General features: G+C 42.6%; 1 protein-coding gene across 2 annotated transcripts in view; it reads left to right on the forward strand.

Moving 5' to 3' along the window:
* PPARGC1A (PPARG coactivator 1 alpha) overlaps positions 1 to 19290 on the forward strand; it is a 359248-nt gene that overhangs the window by 294077 nt on the left and 45881 nt on the right. For both annotated transcript variants that reach the window (XM_040555186.1, XM_040555187.1), the window contains exon 2: positions 4262 to 4441. In XM_040555186.1, the coding sequence (XP_040411120.1) occupies positions 4262 to 4441 (180 nt within the window). The remainder of the gene's footprint in view (positions 1 to 4261; positions 4442 to 19290) is intronic.

A 19290-nucleotide genomic window follows, 5' to 3' on the forward strand; every position in this document is an offset into this window, starting at 1 on the left:
AAAAAAAAAGGCAAGCAGCTCCCTGGTAATCTCTGGAGTATAAAGTGAGGCGTGAGGATTTCTGCGCGTTTGCATTCGGCAGAAGGGAGCCTTACCTCAAAGTTCGGGCAACTTGGGCAGCGAGGCAAACTTTCTGTGGAGCCCGTCGAGAGGAAGCCAGCGCACAGACCTGCTGGAAGGAGCTAACCCCCTGGCTGCGAGCTTGGAATAAGTGCTTAAAACGCTCCCCTCAGGCAACAGGGGAGGGAGAAAAAGGTTACGTGTGATGCCTTTTAAATGAGATGTCCACGCCACGCAGAGATACCCATCTAAAGTAAAAATGTTGCAGCGTTCTCCAGTGCGGTTTCCCTATCTGGCGGAGCATGCATGCGGGTCCTTAAGTCTTTTTGTCGAGTTTTAAATATTTGCAGCTTGCCATTGTATCCGTTGATTTCTGTTTGCATATTGTAATTGCTCTTATCTTGTTTTGATTCCTTGGTAAAGTGGAATAGATATGGATAATTCATATGTCCTGTAGCTATTATGAGTCAAGGCTGTAAGTGGATGACTTTCTGGCTCCAAAGTCCTAATTGTTTCTGAGTAGCTGGAGTATCCTGTGGGTTGTTGTCTGGCTTGTAGCATGGGTCTCAGCTGCTGGAGCTTCATTTTTCCATCATGTACTATTCCTAATGCTGCTAGGAGCTGATTGAGGAACCAGTTATATGGAAATATTGAAGATTTATTTTAATCACTAGAGTTCCTGCAGTAATTTCAAGCTAGAAACAGAATGGATAATTTATGTCAATGACTTCTTCATAGTGCGGAGGGAAAAAAAAAAAAGGAAGAAAAAGGGTTGATCTTAATATTAATTGTGCGGTGGATGGATTAACTGTTGGTAGGATTTTACCAACGTGCTCCTGCACTGCACTTTCTGGAGCAGCACAGGAGTGCCTGCCTGCTGTGCTGGCTCTGGGGATCACCTTTACCGATCTCAAATATTGCAGGCGGCAGGTACCGGAGGCAGCCTTCATTTTTTGAATCATTAATGTTTGCTGTCAACTTAAAATGTATTAGACTCTCGCTCACATAATGACAGGATGGCGTGTTGCTTAATAAAGGCCTGCATCACTGTAGCTGATCAGCGTCCCCAGTGTTTCACAGTTTAATGAAGGTGATGTACAGTAAGGTTGTGAGGATTGATGGAGAGAACCCACATGACACACATTCTGTCAGGTCTGTCTTTCTTTCCTGGGTTCGCCCCCTCGGCTCTTTGAAAAACTTGTTAAAAATAAAACAAAGATTATTTTTTCATTAGTATAATTAATGTGGCACAAGTCCAGTCTTCTTCTTTTCTTCTTTTTTTTTTTCTTTTGATTTACCTTCATAGGCACAAAAACATTCAAAAGGTTAATGGAGAATTATACTTAATTATAATGATTCATTATCAGTGCAGTTAAGCTAATTTATTGTTTGCGCCTGAACTAAGAGGAAAAAAAAAGTCTGTTGGAGTGAAATAACGCACAGTAATTAGCCTTTTGTGTTTAGTGACTGCTTTATCTTTCTGAACGATACTATGAAATTAAGGCCACAGTTATGGAGTAACTATTATATCAAATAACGGTGGGAAGACGGTAAAATGTGTCATAGCAATGCAGGTGCACCTGTTACAGATGTATAGGCAAACAGTAAATATCAGCATGTCAGATGAGGACAGTTTTAGGACTTGGAGTGTTAAACCTGGCATCATCCAAAGGCCAAATATAAATTAATAACAGGAACACTTGCTACTAATGTGTCTCAGATTAGAAGCGTAATGTCATATTCAGAAACATTGATTTTATTATCATGTCAACATCGGCAAGAGCATATATACTTCATTTCAGCAATTACATTTTTTAAGTGACATTGCAGTCATTATAGGAAAAAGAAAGCTGTGATGAGCAGGATTTATTTATTTTTAAATACAATCGTTTATGTTCCTTCGAAAGCCCATCGTAGGAATTTGAAAATGCATGTTACCAGGAGTTAACATCTTTAAGTAGGTGGTTCACAGACTGAAGCTATTTTTACAAACGAAAGCAGAAACAGATCAGCAGGATACTTTACAAGTCTACGGCATCAGTTATAAGCTACTGACCTCCACAACACAAACCTGAGAATGATGCTGAGAGTCTACCTTTTCAGTCAAAAACTAGATTATCCTTTAATGAGATCAGAGATTTCAGCCAAGCATCAAAAAAGGTCATCTCTGCATTATAAGATTGCTTCTGGAAGGTTATGTCTAGCACTAAAGAAGAGGGAATTCTTTAATTTTTTCTTTGTTTTCTTCTATGACCAAAATAATACTGAAAAAAAATGGTGTGCAGTAAAAATGACCTAAGTGAGGTTTTGACTTCGTAAAGTTCTGCAGCCCCTTAAGTAATGGAAATTGGAGCAAGTGCTATTTCAGAGCCTCGTTTTGCAACCTGCCTTGCCCCTTGGCCTGTTACATGACTATCTCATAGCGTCCTGGTAGACGTAAAAGTTGTCCACTGAATAAAAGCTCGCGCCAGCTGCACCGAGCCTGCGTGCCAGCAGACAAAATCGTCGCTGGTGGCTCCGCCGCTGCATGCAGCCCGTGCACTGCGGGCGCACCGAGGCTCCCGGAGACAAAACCTCAATGAAATTCACCTTCAGCAGCTCCCGCTTGCGTGCTCGTGAAAGGCGGTCCTTCAGAGAGTGACATAACCAAGTATTGAGCAACTCGCATCGGTGGACACTGTGTTACTGCCTCTCCAGAAAGTGGCGTTTTCTGGGTCGACTTCAGTCCAAACACAAGTTGGGAAATCGCTCAAGCCACCCAGTCGGCTGACGGGAGTGGAGGAGGACCTGCTGTCTGGGTAGGCTCTTGGCCACCCTAAACACAGGGGGATAAATACTCAGTGTGGAAGCCCTGAGACACGGCAGATTTATGCTTTAACCATTCAGCGCCTGGCGCTTTGGCAGCTTTAAGGAATGTAAGGATGTTTTGCACCGTGCCCATGTAGATGTTTGGGGATGGGTCCCAAGGGTACATGGTACAGCGCAGGAGGAGTTGCTTCATCCAGCCACATTGACGTACGGGGCCCCGTTACTTGCCAAGCTGGTACTGTGCGTGTTCCGTAACTGAGAGTTGGGTTTGGGTGGTTTCAATTGCCATGCTAAAGTGGGCGGTATTAATGGTTTTCTTGCTTAGTAGGTAAGTCAGTACTCTTATCAGCTTCATACTAGCATCTAAAAGGATACTTATTCCAGGTTTATTTGTATTCATCACTGCTCTGTTCACAAGTCATGGAGACAAAAACATGTAGCACTGCTGAAGAGTCTCTGTGCAGATCAGACTTTGTTTCCTACCTAAATCAAAGTGTTTCGTGGACGCTCTCCATTAGGGTTACTGAGTCAGCAGTAGCATGCTACTGGGCTGCCAGAGGAAAGGAAACCATCCGGTTCCCTTACAGCAGCCACTGTCTGGGGACAATTAAGGGGCTGGGTGGAAGCTCTTGGCCTGGGACAATGCACGTACTTGCCATATGGTGAAAAGGTAGTGTGCAAAGCAGGTGAAAGGCTCCATGAACTAACTGTGCCTGTCACCCTGAAGTGAATACAGGGATGTTTCAGAGCACACTTCAGTGGCCAGGACCCTGCTGCGTAACTGGTAGTCGTGCTCTGTGCATCTTTTAGCCTGCTGGGGAAGCAGTGCAGCGGCATCTCTGCCCCACACTTTGTTGTGCCCATACGGTGGCCATCATCACAGCTGACCTCGAGGACTACGGTAAGATCTGCAGAAGCGAGAGTGCGAGTATGTCCAGCTTGAGCTCGCCTCCAGGGCTGGAGGCTGGAACAGGCTGTGCATCTTTAACCTGAATGCATCAGGAAATGCAGGGAAGACCTTGCCCAGAGGTATTCAGCTGTAACTTGTACCTGCACCGGTTCTCTCTGAAGCAGCAGAAGAATAAGGCCGTGCTTTTATAAACATTTGGACACTATTGTTGTCAAAGAGGATAGGGAGAAGGAAAGTGACTGCTCCTGTACAGAGACATGTTAGAGAAGGCAGCTTACGTCCTCCTATTTCCCCCTCTTCTTTGAATAGCTGTGCGGGGCTAACAAGGATCTAATAGTTAGTGGTTTGTTGTCTTTTTTCAGAAAACAATTCTAGTGACCCTGTGCCATAGCTTAATCGAGGCTTAGTTCTTATCACATGATATTAAAGTTAATAGATTCCTGGCAATTAATGAAACTCTTTCTGCATTGCTGTTTCCTGCAGTGTGCTGCTCTGGTTGGCGAAGACCAGCCTCTTTGCCCAGATCTCCCAGAACTTGACCTCTCCGAACTAGACGTGAACGACCTGGACACGGACAGCTTTCTGGGGGGGCTCAAGTGGTACAGCGACCAGTCAGAGATCATCTCCAACCAGTACAGCAATGAACCCGCCAATATATTCGAGGTAAGGCAAAGCGATTCAAGTGCACGCTGCAAGGCATTTGCTTGCTTTTTTTCCTTTCTTTCTTTTTTTTAAGCCTGGTGGACAATGGGTTTACTATTTTTCCCCCGTTGAGGGACAGCAAACGTGATGATGTGCGTTACAGGTTCTGCCTGGTGCCTTTAATCCTCATGATCAAAAGCAGGCCTGTGATCTGGAGAGAGGGGGAAAAAAAGCCTTGAAAAGAATTAAATGGAAGTTTTGATTTCTGAAAGGAAACGGCTGAAGAGTGCCTTGAGTACGCTGTGCTGTGGTGTAACGACGAGGAGTTGCACAATTGTCAGCTATGAGGAAAAACAAAAGTTGAAACCTGTTTGCTGTCTTCCTCTTGCAGTCCCTGGAAAGGAACGGAGTGCAGCACAGGAGCCAGCCGATGGAGAGCTGGAGCTGGTGCCTGTTTTGTAAAGGGCTTTACTGTATCAGAAGGTCCCTCTCAGAGCACTTTGCACACAGATTGAGAGGTCCCCATAGGTTGAGTATAAGAGGGGAAATGGGTGGATATAGCAGGCAAGGCAGCGAGGGCTGATGGTCGCGTTATCGCTCAGGAACCAGCTCATCGTTTGGGATGTTTCGTAGATCTCCTGGCAGAGAGCGGTCTGAAAGTAAACCTTGAAGGGTGGTAGGAGAGATTTAAATGTTTTCTTTAAAATACTGCCTTGGGGTTCAAGCTGTACAAGAGGAGGGCTGCGGTCTCTTTATCTCTGTCTCCAGTCTTCTTCCTTTTGTTGTGTAAAACCTTCATGATTCTCCACCCCATAGTGATGGGGCTGCTGTGCCCCCCCGAACCCTAGCCACCTTCCCTCTGCGATGATAGAAAATGCAATAGATCGTCCACAGACTGGGAAATTGGACAATAAATTGATTAGCTGGCAGGAAGACCTTGTGCAACAGTAAGCTGTTGGTGCCGCCTCTCACGTGGCCTCGGCAGCTCCAGGAACTACGGCCGGCCCCGCTTGCCGGGGGAAGCCCCGAATGATCATTCTGGAGCTTAATAGCTGGAAAAGATTAACTGCCACAGTATAGCAAAATGCTTTTGAAGGTAAAATATAGCTTGCCTAAGATGTCCTGAATGAAATTCTTCTTTTTTGTGTACAGCTATAAATGCACGGTGATCTCCCTGATGCTGATAAGGTTACTCAGGATTTATATTTATCAGCGTAACTGATAGCAGAAGCTGGCCCTCTCTATTCAATCTTTCTGTCATTTACATCCAAGCCGTTTGGAATTAATTTTATTCAAATCAGAATGAAATTAACCCTGTTCTTAGACCCTCATTTTTTCAGTAGTTTTGTAATGTCCCATGACACATTTTGCAAAGTTTCATAGCTGTGTCTTGTGCTTGGATTTCAGTTGCACCCCTCGCACGAAGTACAGCTGGTCTGTTTGTAAATTTTTGGTATCAATAGCAGGGAGGCAGGGGGCAGGTAACACACTTGCAGCTGATATCAGAATTAACACCGGATGGGAGCGGGTTTGCTTTTTTAATAACATATATGTATTTTTCCTTATTTATCGGAAGCCACATGAAGAGGCATTTTTCTTTTGGAAGAATCAGGGAAAGATACAGACTTTCAAAATGTAAGGTTAGCAATTGGATAGCAGTTGTCACTTCCTAAATCAGGCAGTTCCAGTTCTGAAATCAAAGCGTGTTGGAAACAGTGAGACAGGCGTACGAGTTGGTATGTAACCTTGTTGGGACATGGTGACACGGAGGTACTGGTCCTTATGGGAGCCTTGTGGGCCTGCATGCGTCTGAAGACCCAGTGTGAAGAAATCAGAGGCATGCAGTTGGAGGGATGCATCTAGTTTGGAAGTGAAATATGCTACTTCTTTCCTTTTTGGACAAATTCTGCTGTCCTCTATGTAAATGCCTGGCTTCCCTAGCACTCATCGACTTCAGCTAGAGGATGCACCGCTGTCTCTGACAGCACAGATGGGCCCAAGCTTACCTGTAGGGACAAACTGTTCTCTAATAGCATCTTGCAATGCTGCAGTGCTAGGACAACACTATTTTCTTTTTCGTAGTGTGTTTTATTTCCATTTCTTGGTCGCTTGGCCTAGGAAAATGGGAAGGAAACAGTTATTCTCTCTTCCCATCCATTAACCCTGTCCCCAGTCTCCATTGTGCAGCTGGATACATAGCACTATTTCTCCTCTCTGCCGCTCTGTAATGTGACGACTGGGGGTGCTCAAGAACAGAAGAAGATGTGTTCTTTCTCCAGAGATTATCTCAGATACTCTGTGAGGAACTATTTGTTTTAGCTCAGAGAATGGAAGTTTTACGCAGTTTCCCATTTGGTAATCTCTGGATTTTTCCATATTGATCCACATTGGCTTTTCTTTTTAAAGAAAAAAACTTTTTTTTTGACTCTCATATCATCATGGGAGTAATAAGTTTTATATAAGTTAAGCTTCCAGATGAGGCCTAGTCATATCAAAATAGAAATACAGTCTCTTCAGACTGGAAGGGAAAGAATAGGAATGGCAAACAATATTGAAAAGCACAAGTACGGTGTTAATTGCACAAGCCAGGTAGTGTTAATTGCAAAATCTAACCTTGAATGAAGTGCACTGTCCTTTAAGTTACGAATGCATTACATCTGCCTTTGACTAGGTCAGGGCCTATGTTGAAAAATCATTTTACAAAGTTCCTGGCTGTCTCAAGCTGGTGCACTTTTTTTAACTTTTTTTTTTTTTTTAATATTTTATTTCAGAAAGTGAATTTTCAGGCTTTCTGCAAATCATGTTCCTGGAAGCTCGCCTGAGCTGAGCACCCACAAGCTTAGGCAATTCCAGTAGCGCTGGAAGTCTCATGGATGACGAATTATTAATAGTTATGGTAGCAACTAGGAGCCAAATGAGATAAAGGTTCAATTAGTCTAGATAGCGTGTAACTGTTGAGTATAAGTCCCTGCTCCCATCAGCTTAGGTGTGATGAGATATTGGCCTTTGCTCTAGTACTAAAGCACACCAGTATCTTGCAGAAGTACCTAATTCATTGCTGCATTATTCTGCTCACATGGCAGTGTAACAAATCCTGAACCAAGCCTGTCCGTTTCTTACCAATGTCTGTATGTATGCATATTATCAATTAGTTGATTTCCTTCTGTTCACAGCTTGATAGCTTCTGTTTTTCACCTGGTTTTCTTTGACTGTTGTTCTGACTACTGGAAAGATAAAATGCATAAGTTCTTATCCCTAAGGCTGCTGTCTATTGACACAAGTTTGTGCAACTAAATAGTTAACAAGTCACCTAAGATCAGTTATTTAGATGTTTCACTGCATCGTTCACTTCCATTATTTGCTTTTACAAAGAACCAGCCTTTAAAAAATTGTATTTGTAAAAAAATTGATCTAGTTTCTTTTAGAAAATCAAAATAATGAGGTTTCCATTCTCCGAGCCAATGCTATGTGAACACGTGAATAACCGTAGAACTTGACGTGACATGAATAAGAAGGCTTTTTGGTTACAAAAACTGTTGTCCCCTGAGGCTTCTTCAAATATACCATACCCTGTTATGGAAGGTTAGTCATATTTAAAATTATTTATGAACCGTGCCGAGCATTATGGAGAGAGAAGGTATCTACAGCGGATACATCGCTTTGTTGGCCTTACTTATAAAAAGCTCAATTAAGGTAGAGAGAAAAGGCAGCCTATAGATAGGCAACAGCCTATTAAAGTATAATGAACTTGCCTAAAATCATACCGATTTGTAAGGGTGGTGTTCTCATAGTTGAAAAAACACTTTTTTAGCCTTTAAGGAGACTTCAGAAAACCTGAATTGCCTGCCTGTCTGTGGATTTCAGTTATTTACATGATTCTCTATTCCGGAGAGATGCTCAACGTATTTGATGACTTTATTTTTAATTGTTTTGCATAGGTGTAGCCCAGGTTACTTTTCAAGACCATGCTATGTGCTACGTTTTTGGAAAGCCTACATGGGCTACTATGCTTTATTGTAGGCTGCCAAAAGATGCTGTATTGCAAGCAATGAGAATGTGGGGGGAGAAGGAGATTCACAATGAAATGTATACTTTCTTACTCCTGGCAGCAGGGAAATTCACGGAGATAAATGATTTCTTATATATTTGGAAGGGTTTGCATCAGGAAGATAATGAGGGTAGAGGGGAGCCTTAAACTCCACCGGGGTAATTTGCATTGGTTCAGATCGTAGACTCTCTAATATTCTGTGGTGCTGCCAGTCTCTTTTACTATTTCAGGTTATTCATTCAAGGTTTGCAGCCAGATTGATTAATGAATTACCAGATCTTGCGTAAAATGACTTGGCCTGACTTTTAAACAACCACCAATGTTTTCTTTGCCAGTCTTGTGACTGGTGTTAATGGGTTTCCAGAGAACTGAGCCCATATATATTTTCTGTACTGGCCTCTCCTAGCATTTTTTCCACTTTTTAATTTTCTCCAAAACTAGTAGCCCAGGGCAGGCAGTTCAAGGAGATATAATCTCAGGGAAAAAAAGACATAGTAGTCAAATCCTTGATGGCTGATGCCCTTCAGTGCCAAATCAGCATGATTTATCATAGCCATCTATTCAGCACAACAAAGTCTAGAGGTGAGCTGCATGGTGTACCTCACACAATATGCATAACTAGAGCTCTGAACTTTGAAGGAAAGCCTCAGAGCTATTTGCAAAGTGCTGGTGCTTAGTGAATACTAAATTACATTTAGGAAATAGTCTACTGCTACCAGTTATACTTCATTTTTATTCTTGACACAGACACCTAAATCAGAGAACAGTAACATTTCAGAGATTATGGTAGCAGTTTGGGTATGTTCCAACACTATAATAGGATCAGAATTTTAAGGCCTTTTTTATTATTACCAATAGTCACTTAGTTTCTACTGCAGCGTACTTTGTAGGGAATTACAGCTTTTACTAAAAAGATTAAAATGCTATTATGCAAATGATTGCAGTATGTTATTATGTTTACAAATTAACATCCATGGCTCAACACACAAATTAACTAACTATTCCATCTATATTATTAAGGATTTAATAAAGTAACTGTTGATAAAAATGAGGAGCTCGGAACAGTTAATAGGAACTGATTGTGATTTAACATAGAACTTAAACATTGTGTTTAATGTTCTAGATGGTATAATGGCAGAATAAAGCTTATCAAAGTGCTTAAAAGAACTGAGATTGTGTGAACAGCATAGCAGCATGTCTGAGGCCTTAGAGAGCAGAAACCGAATAGCTCTGGGCAGTACCGTGGAGCAGGCAACGTATCAGCGAGTCGGAAGGTAACACAGGACCGGATCAACATGTGGGCTGCTGCTCTAATGAGCAGCTTTTTGCAATTCCGATTAACGCACGTTAAATGTTTCACATGATAAGCACATACAGGATACTTAGGAACTCGTGTCCCTCTGAAGTGCATCCTGTAATGAAATTCTTCTCTGGCAAATGGGATTTCACTGCAGAGAGTACCGCTGTATGACAGAAAAGGGGAAGGCTGAGTTCAGACCGAGATGACTTTACAAACAGCGCTGCAAATTGCTATTCCTAGCAGTTCATAAGAGATCATAAAAGCAAACAGATAAGAGCTACCGAGGTCCTAGAGAAATGAATGTACAGTATGTGGTTACAGGATAGATTTAGTAGGGAAACAGACAACACTGTAGGTTTAACATAGCAATAAACGTAAAGGCAAAAGATGCAGATTTGGGGTAGGAAACTTTATAAGAACAATAAAAGGTAACAATGCATCATAAAACCCCTTTTTGTGACCGGGAGAAAGACCTTCAATTCCGATGGAAGAAAATATCAGAGACTGGGGTAAAGAACAAGAATGTTTATATTCCTAATAGAGCCGTGTCGAGTTTCTTACACATTTGACTGCGGTACCTTTTCAGATGCCTCTGCCCTGACTCACATTTCTGCACCTTCTAAATAGGAGCCCAGCCGAATAGCATTACATCTGTGTGGAAGGCGTATGTAAACTATAGTCCACGGCTGGCTATGCTGACATTTAAAAACGCTCAAGCAGTAAGTGGAATTTATTTTACTCAAACCAGCTGCTGTGTAATTGGGAAGAATTTATGCAAATGCCCTGTATTGAGTGTGAGTGAGGTGTGCTGCTTCTCCGTTTCCTTTCCCAGTTCGACACACTGGAGACTGGCTAAACTCGCCTCCGTTTTGATGCAAGAACCTCGCACATTGGTTGAAACCTTCAGGCAGGAAAGAGCTCCCAAATGAACAAAAAAACAATTGCTTTGAGAGCTTATTGTTTGATGTATGAGGCCACCAACACCATTCCCCAGGCGTGTGATCAAGAAAATGCAACTGATCTGCTTCACAGTCCCATTAAGGAGATATTTCACTCCTCTGCCAGGATTTCACCTGCAGCAGCCAAGGCTTAAGATGCTCACTGTGTTGCTACTCAGCTGAGTACCTGTCCTTTTTGCAGGAGGGAGGAATAGCACTCAGCAGAACAGTAGTAAGCTAATTAGGTCATTAGACGAATGTCTTGGCCCATGTTAAAATGAGCCCTTCAGGACACTGTGTTACACTGTGTTCCCACTGGCTACATATCTAAATACAAACTGGTGTCAGCTGCCATACAGACAAAAATGTAATAGCCTCCTTTCACAGAGGTCATCTTAAATCCACTTTGGTCACAGTCACACTCCACATCTGTTTTAGTGAGATGCAGCTTCTTAAGGTGGCATTTGGACTTCATAAGCACGCAAACAACCGAGCTATAAATTGCTACTGCAGGAGTTATTTTGAATAAATGTATACTGTTTCATATTTATAATGGTGAGGCTTCATAATATTCGCAGTGAATATATAACACAGATCAGTTCAACAAGCATGAAATTGTATGTTGTCAACTTGTCACATAAATAGAGCCATATTCTAGCTTACGATAATGTTCAACTAAATATTTTCTCCCTAGAACTGCAGAGAGGGTCACAAAAAAGTGGGACGGTGGTTCTGCCTTTTGTTGGAAAAACACTCACTGAGTCACTGCTAGTGTGAAGTAAATATTTCTGATAAGACTTCTCTGTTTTTTTTGCCTCCCCATTTACTTAACAACAGCAGCAGAAAGTTTGCCTTTCTTAGAGAAATGCTAATTGGCCAAACTGTTAAATTTATTTCCCTTAATGGTTTTATTTCTAGTGTAACCTCTTTTCTTTCTTTCTTTTTTTTTTTTTTTTAATTGTTTCTATTTTTATACTGTGCATCATTGCTAATTGCTGCTAAACGCTCCATCTTAACCCTGGCATGCTCTTTTCCTGCTGCCCCATCCCACTTAACATTAACTCAGGCCCATGCCATTACAGAAGGATAAAATCATAGTGAAGCTTAATTTAGGATTCTTTTTTTCTTAGTGCCGCTAACCTATTGCATACGTGGAAGTCAGAAAGAGGAAATCACATGGAGTAAATTTGTTTTGGGGAGAAAGATTTGGTATTGAATCATGTATAACTTTTTTTTTTCCACATGAATGGGAAAAAATACAAGGAACTACTTGTGTCTGTGTGTGCCTGTGAGATCTTATCCACTTGTTGCTCCTGTTAAAGTACAGTGGTTAATACTCAGATGCACCAAAAACTGGCAACCTTTCTGGCGGGTTGTCACCTGTCAGCATTTGGGGATTTTTTTTCTCTAGTGTCTGTTTTTTATTCCGGTAGTTTTTTGCAGGTACATAAGGGATCCTGATGCCTAAGTGTGCAAGTGACAAGCTGCAGCGTCGGCGTGCACAGAGACCTGACTGTGTGTATGTGGATGCTCAGCCCTGGAGGCTGGTTTCATGTTTTTGGTGGAAATCAGCCACTTTGGGACACGTAGTTGGTGGTTTTGGCTGGATTTTCCGTTCTGACACCACAGAGCAACAGCCTTGCTTCATAACGATTGAGAAATTAATTAGCACTCCGTGATGAGTCTGAAGGGCCATGATTGGAGGTTTCTCTTCACCACATGCAGTAACCACTGGGTTTTGTTTATGAAAGCACAAACCCAAAACCTATTGAGATTTTGGTGTTGTCATGAAGTCTTAGCTGTGTGGTGCAGTGAAATAGCACTTTCATTTCCTCACTCACATCTGTGCTTTTGTGCTTTACTGTGAGTAACACAATGGGGTGCTGGTCCGTAATGGGTACTTCTGATTACTAAGACGATGTCAGGAGAACGGAGTGTTTTCTGTGAGGAGCTCCTTGGGCTCCTGTTGTTGGCTTGTTGATTTATGACAGCTTCGAGTTGCCTGAGCTGCTCACAGCCATCTAGCTCGTCATGTGAAGTTTAGGAGGATCAGCCCTCCCGAGCACATTACAGGGTTAGAGGTGTCAAATGGGCAGGGAGAGCTTCCTACAGCTCTTTACTTCTGCCTATTGTCACAAGTGCTCCTTGAGGGCTCAGCGATATTAAATCTTTATAGGGGTTCAGAGGGGCAGTCCATCAAGTAGTTTGGTGGACTGCAAATCTCTCCTGTAGGAGATATGGTTGCCTGAAAATAGAGGGATTGGGTGAAAAATGTGTTTCTGACCCAAGAGATTACTTGCAAGGAGGTGGTGATAACAGGTATCTAGAGGATTGGTTTGGTCTGAGGAATATTCTGCTTCCCTATGAGCCGCTAGAAGAAATAACGGGAGGTTTCTCCTGGAGAGAACTCTAAATTGCTTTTGAAAGTACTCCTAAACCTTAGTGAAAAAAAAAAAAATCGCTGTTCTCCCAGGTTGCTGTTTAAGCAGTGACAGCGATTGAGGAACTGCTTTGGAGAGAGCAGGTAATTAATGCTACGAAAGTGAGACTTCCCACTGGGATTTCGATTTTGGTGAGAATGTTGTAGGTTTGTGCATTTCCACAGAGCAGCCATTGACCCTCAGAGGAAAGCAAGGATGATGTGAGTTTTAAAAGTCTTCTAGTATCCATGATTTTTTCCCCCCCCCGATATACATCAATTAACTACCTGCATCTAGTTATCATGTGATCCACTCTGCCAGGCCTGAGTTTGAACGAAGAGGACCTTGGGCCTCTTCTCTCCACTTCAGGAGGGCATTTGTCGTAATCCATAAAAATGCAATTATTTTTGCAATAAAGATGCAATTATTTTAATAAACAAAAACTTTAGTGTATGCTTACTGACATCTGGTTGGATGTGCTCTGTAAGGCATTTGACCCTCCGGGCACCCACAAAAGGAGCAGTAGGCATTTATCTCTGCCTATCTGGGGGAAATTTATGCATTTTTGGAATTCTTTTTCTGGTTTTGTGTTTGCTATGCTTTTTTTTTTTTTTTTCCCCACCAGGACTGGTGTGGATTTTATTGGCTATAGTGACTGTCTTTAAACGCCCGGCAAGCACTCTTCACACTTGTATGAAGATACTAAGCAAAATGTTACCAATTGTCACCTCAATTGCATCTGGTGAAAAGCCAAAAAAAGCTTTTTTTTTTTTTTTTCTAGTGCATAAGAAAATATCTCCCAGTCCTTAACACTACAGAGGCATTCGTCCATTTCCAGCAAAAGGGTGTCAAACTGCTTCTGCCTGTATGCAATGGGAGTGTTGCCATCTCTTGTCATTTTCCTTGCTGTTGATCCCACTCTCATATAGGAAGGGTCAGGTCAAATGCCTCTCTGGAGACGGAGTCTCCCATTTGCAGCAGGAAATCTCTCGGGTGGAGAGGATAGCATTACAAAACAGAGGCTAACATTACAAAACAGTTCTGCTGCCTCTGGCACAGTCTAGAGCATCACAGACCAATAACGCTTATCATGTCACTCTTGCATCACCTTATTATCTATGTTTTTCTGTAAATCTGATCTGAAACTGTCATTACCAGTTTCACATAGGTGAACACCATCTGGGTGAAATAACCATGTGCCAGTGATGGGCTGGAGGGGGCTCTTGTTAGTTAATCATCCCTACCTTCCCTTTGATGAGTTAATTTGTCTGTTGAGCCATGGAGGAGCCCCCAAGAGCTCCCAGGAGCCCCTTGTTAAAATTCTGCCAACAAATGGGAAGATAGGGATGATTTCACTCTTTTTGCTGGAGCCTGTGCTATCTATGATATTGCTAAATCATCCATAATGTATAACTTTCCGTGCAATCTTTTTGTTACAATTCTGGTGGCACATTACTTCTTTGTGCATTTACTTTTTAAACTAGTCATAGATACCTAACCTTCCTGAAAATCTCATCTCACAAATTAAGATTAATTGCACTGCTTTCATATGGTCATTCAGTAGCTGACATGCCAGGTTCCTTGATTGTGAGCTGGACCACACTCTTTTTTCCTTTCTTTTTTTTTTTCAGTTGCTAAACACAGTCCTTATTTATTTGTCTCATAGCAATACCTAAAAACCCTGTAGTAGCAGGATAGTTTCTTTGTATGTACTAGTGACCAGCCTACCCCTGTTTAATGGTGTGCACATAGAAGAGCAAAAGTAGTGAAAGAAGATAAGAGCTCAGATAAATCCTCAGGGCGTGCAGGTGAGGTTTTACTCAAGTTGTTCTTCTTTTAGAGGCCTGAGAGCACTGCTGTGTAACAGGGCTCCTTTTCCTCGCAGCCAGCTCCTGGTATTGCCCAGCCCAGGGAACAAAGTTCTGACCTGCAACCCAGCTAGGAGATGCTGGCTTGAAGCTGCAGTTATGGCATCGTGATTTAGGACTGCCAAACGTGGAGAGAAGCTGCCTTAACTAGTACATCCCAACGTGGAGACTTGTTTATCTCCAGACTTAATGGGAAGAAGGAGAAAAAAAAAAAAAGGACTGGGCCTAGTAAGCTAAGAAATACTGGCATTTGAAAGATGCCATACTCCCTTTTATACTAGTCAGACACAGCTTGTTAGCACTGACAAAGTGCTCCTACAGCTAAATCAGGATTAGCTCTTGCAGGGCCAAAAGCATGTCTCTGCATAGTGCTGACTGGTGCTCGGGGTGGATTTATTAGCTCTTCCTCAATATTGGTGTTTCTCCTAGGCTCTGTTCGGAGAAGGAGCACACCTTTCCTGCAGCAACACAGGGAAAACAATGCGGGAACCTTGCAGTAAAGCTGATGGTTAGAACTCAAAGGCCGCGGAGGGCTAATTCTCCACCGAACCATCAAAATGGCCTTATACCCCATTCCTGGCACTTGCTTGGTGAGCACAGTTCAGATACACCTGAACTGCCTCTTTGGGGACCCTGTCCAGGCCCAAGAAGGTTTGTCGGGGGAGCCCCATGCTGCATGAGGGTGGTTGTTCTGTTTCTGGATCTCCCACAAGATTAGACTTGTGAGACTTAGATTTTTGAACCCAAAGCCATAAAAAGATGCTGGCCTATCCCTAAACTTCAACATAAGATGTGTTTTTGAAAATAGTGTATATAAATATTCTTGAAGATGTGTCTTGGCACAACAGGAATGCCAGGAGCTTTTGAGAGTTGTGTGTGTATGTCCTGGGCTTTTCTGTCAGTCCAGCCTGTAAAGTCCAGGAATGCTGTAGTCTCAAGTCTCTCGTTTCCAAGTTGTGCTGCTCATTTAGCAGGAGCCTAAAATGGGACACTTGCACTTGATCTCACATTATTCTCCTCTACACAACCATCCCAGCTTGCCCTCCATTAATGTAACGTTGGTTATGTACCACAGCTTGTCAGCATACCTTTTTTTTCCCGGCCAGAATGCACGGGGATGAGCAAAAAATCAGTCATGTCTCTTGTCCTTTCCTACACCTGCTTCTGGGAGTGCAATGACAGATACCAGTTTTGTTATGTGCCAATGTTACTGCTCTGTTTACAGCAGATTTAAGAGTTTACATTAGGCCACAGTGTTATCTTCCAGTTTCCCTAATTCTATCTCCTGGCAATCCAAGCTATGCAGTTGGGGTGGCTGCCCCTGTCCTAAAGGAATTTGTGTCAATTTCTGCGGGAACAAATCCTCCCCGTGTTAAACCGCTTTGCAGTATTTGCTCAAACTGAAATTTTGACAAAGACATTCTGTCCACATCCACCAAAAGAGATTGCCTTTTTTTAAATGCACTTGGAGGTAGATGCATTGGAAGCTGCCTGTACCTGGCTGATAACTGAGACTGAGCATCTATGTAGCATGATCCATGCCCTTTTCTAATTTGTCTTTGAATGACAAATGTGTCTTCACTGAGTCAGCAAAAGAAGAGATCCTACCGTAGAACTCATTGCCCTTCCATCCCTTTCAACAGAGTGGTTAGGTTGTCCCAGTTCCTTCCTAAAATCAGTCTTTCTTCTTATAAAGAAATCCCTTCAATGTATTGTCCAGAAGTGCATCATACTCTGTAGTCATTTCTGACCAAGACTCACCATCTGCTATTATGTCTTTAGAATTCCCAACTTTAAAAAAAATATTTTTGAAAATCAAAGTGGTAGAAATTTGGAGACAGTCCACATTAGTCCTCATCACTGTCAATCCCAGAGAGTCAAATCAGAATGAGTTTGGCTGACATCAAAAAAATAAAAGCAGGTTTCCTTGCAAACAACTGCATTTCACGGAGCAACCGTGCATGAATTAGCTGAGGTTCTCTTGAGAGGCCTTAAGATGAGATCTCGGACAAATTTTGCACATCTTCAATTTTCATTACAAATGCTCTGTGCAGTTCTAAAATGATTTTTTTTTTTTTAACTTTGCAGCTGATAAATGGTAAGCCAAACCATTCTCATGGAAAAGACCTTAGCAAAATAACTGTGTGAGGAAGATGTAAGAACAATAGTGTGCCATAATATGTTTTTTTTTTTTTTTTTTTTTTTCAATAGCAAAGGAGTCAAGAGGTTCATAGAATTGGAAAGAAAACCTACAAAATATTGCTGACTGCTATTTAAATGTTCAAGTCCATCTGGATTGTGTGCAAAGAAAATGTATCTCCCAGTGCCAAGTTTGTACACTGCAGAGTTCTTGTAGATGCCTGCCTCCTACTTCTTGAATACTTGTGCCTTTGGGTATGTGCAGGTGTCCTTCCTGGTCCCAAATGCTACTCAGCTCATGAAGGATTAGGGCCACTTCACCTGATGTTCTCCCTCTCTAGAATCCAATAATTGTTTCGCATCAGGACATAATTGTGCCAATAGGTATTAGACAAACCTGCTAATTCAGACTCCGTAACTCTTGAGTATCTTCCCAAATTGTATTCCATGATTTGGTTAGATTATATCTTATCTCTAACCTTCTCGCTTCAATAAGCACACAATATCTACCCTGTCTTCTTCTACCTTATATACAAGGAAAATCATCAGGACTTAATCTGTTGCTGGTGCTAATGACACAATTCCTCATACTAATTCCAATTCACTCTGGCTGATATCCCACTAATACCTTTGTGAAAGTATTTTATCCCTGATCCTGTGCCAAAGACACTTTCTCCCTCTGTTGCCGCTGTCTGACTTCCTACAGACTTTGTAACGACCTTTGCAGGCTGTGGTGGGTGACGGCCTTACACACCGAGTCCACAAACGAGCGCCACACCGCAGTCTGCTACTTCAGCTCAGCAGGTTCCTAACTGCAGAGCTCTGATCTTGAGCTATTAAAACTGTATCCAGAAGGAGCAGAAGTATAGTCTCTTCACTAGCAAAAGAAAATAATTAAATAAAGTATTCAGCAAAAAGCAATGCAACGGGGCTTTTCTTCTGTTTTTCTTCCCGGAATGTGGTCAGACATTGCAGATGCTCAATGCGTTGTCCTCTTGCAGGGCTCAGCTCCTTGGGGCCCACAGGCAGGTTGATGGGAATGAAGAGGGGTTGCTTTCGTGAATACTTTTCCTTCTAAACACCACCCAAATTCTTAAGTAAAGTATTTTCCTACTTGGTATATAGTAATTTGGAAATCTTTGAGATGAAGCTGTGCTGAATGTTCTGTTCACTCTCTCCTGTTTATTTTTCCTTGGGGCAAACCCTTCTCCTTGTCTATCTGGACAAGTAATGACTTATCCGATCTGCTTTTGATATTTTCTGGTTTTCATCTTCCCAAAGGAATTTATGCAAAGAGAAAACTGAGGACAATATGTTTTGTGAACCCTTCGTTCCTCCAAGACACTTGCTGAATTGCTGGTTTATTACAGCCTCTTCCTCCTGTGTTTTGTTACAGCCTCTTCCGACCTTTTGAGGGTTGGGTCCAGCTGATCAGGATAAGCTATACAGTCTCAATGCTTGCTTCTGAACTCAGCCGTGACTGTGTTCCTTCCCTCTGGTCCAAACTTCCCTCCTTTGCTGCAGCGTGCTGCAGTGCTGAACATGCACCGCTTCACCCCGGTGTCTCTGTGACGTTCCGGTACAGGCAACACACACGGCACACTGCCCTTGTTCTGTTGTGTCTGCTCACTACCACCTCTTTGCTAACTTTCATTGGAAAACCCCATTCAGGAACGACGGTAACGTGGGCACATATTACAGGGACTTTGTTGTACCAAAACCATCGGAATCGCCAGGCTCCATGAAGGCACAAAATGAGCGTCCCCTTAGTCACATTGCTGTGACTTCAGTGCTCTAGACAACCGTGTTTTGGTCTTCTTCTGTCAGCTGGAAGCTTGGCTCCGAGTGCTGTGGACCAGGGACTACGTGTACTGTTGGTGTTGGTGAGATGTGCTCACTGCTTTGAAGGGGAGGCTGCTGCTGGTCGGAGCGCTGGCCTGCACCCGTCGGCTTTCCCTGACCTGGAGGAATTGAGTAATCTCGGTGCATCAAATCCCCTGCTGTATAGCGAGGATTCAAATCCTCCTTTCTTCATCTTGTCTGCTTAAACTGCAAGTTCTGTGTAAGGATCCTTTCCCTTACAACGTGACTGGAGATCATTTAGTGCAACAGGGCTGTTGTCTTGGTAGTGCCAATGTCACACAAAACCAGTAGAAA

The sequence above is a fragment of the Cygnus olor genome, chromosome 4 (assembly GCF_009769625.2).
Source record: "Cygnus olor isolate bCygOlo1 chromosome 4, bCygOlo1.pri.v2, whole genome shotgun sequence".
Lineage (NCBI taxonomy): Eukaryota > Metazoa > Chordata > Aves > Anseriformes > Anatidae > Cygnus > Cygnus olor.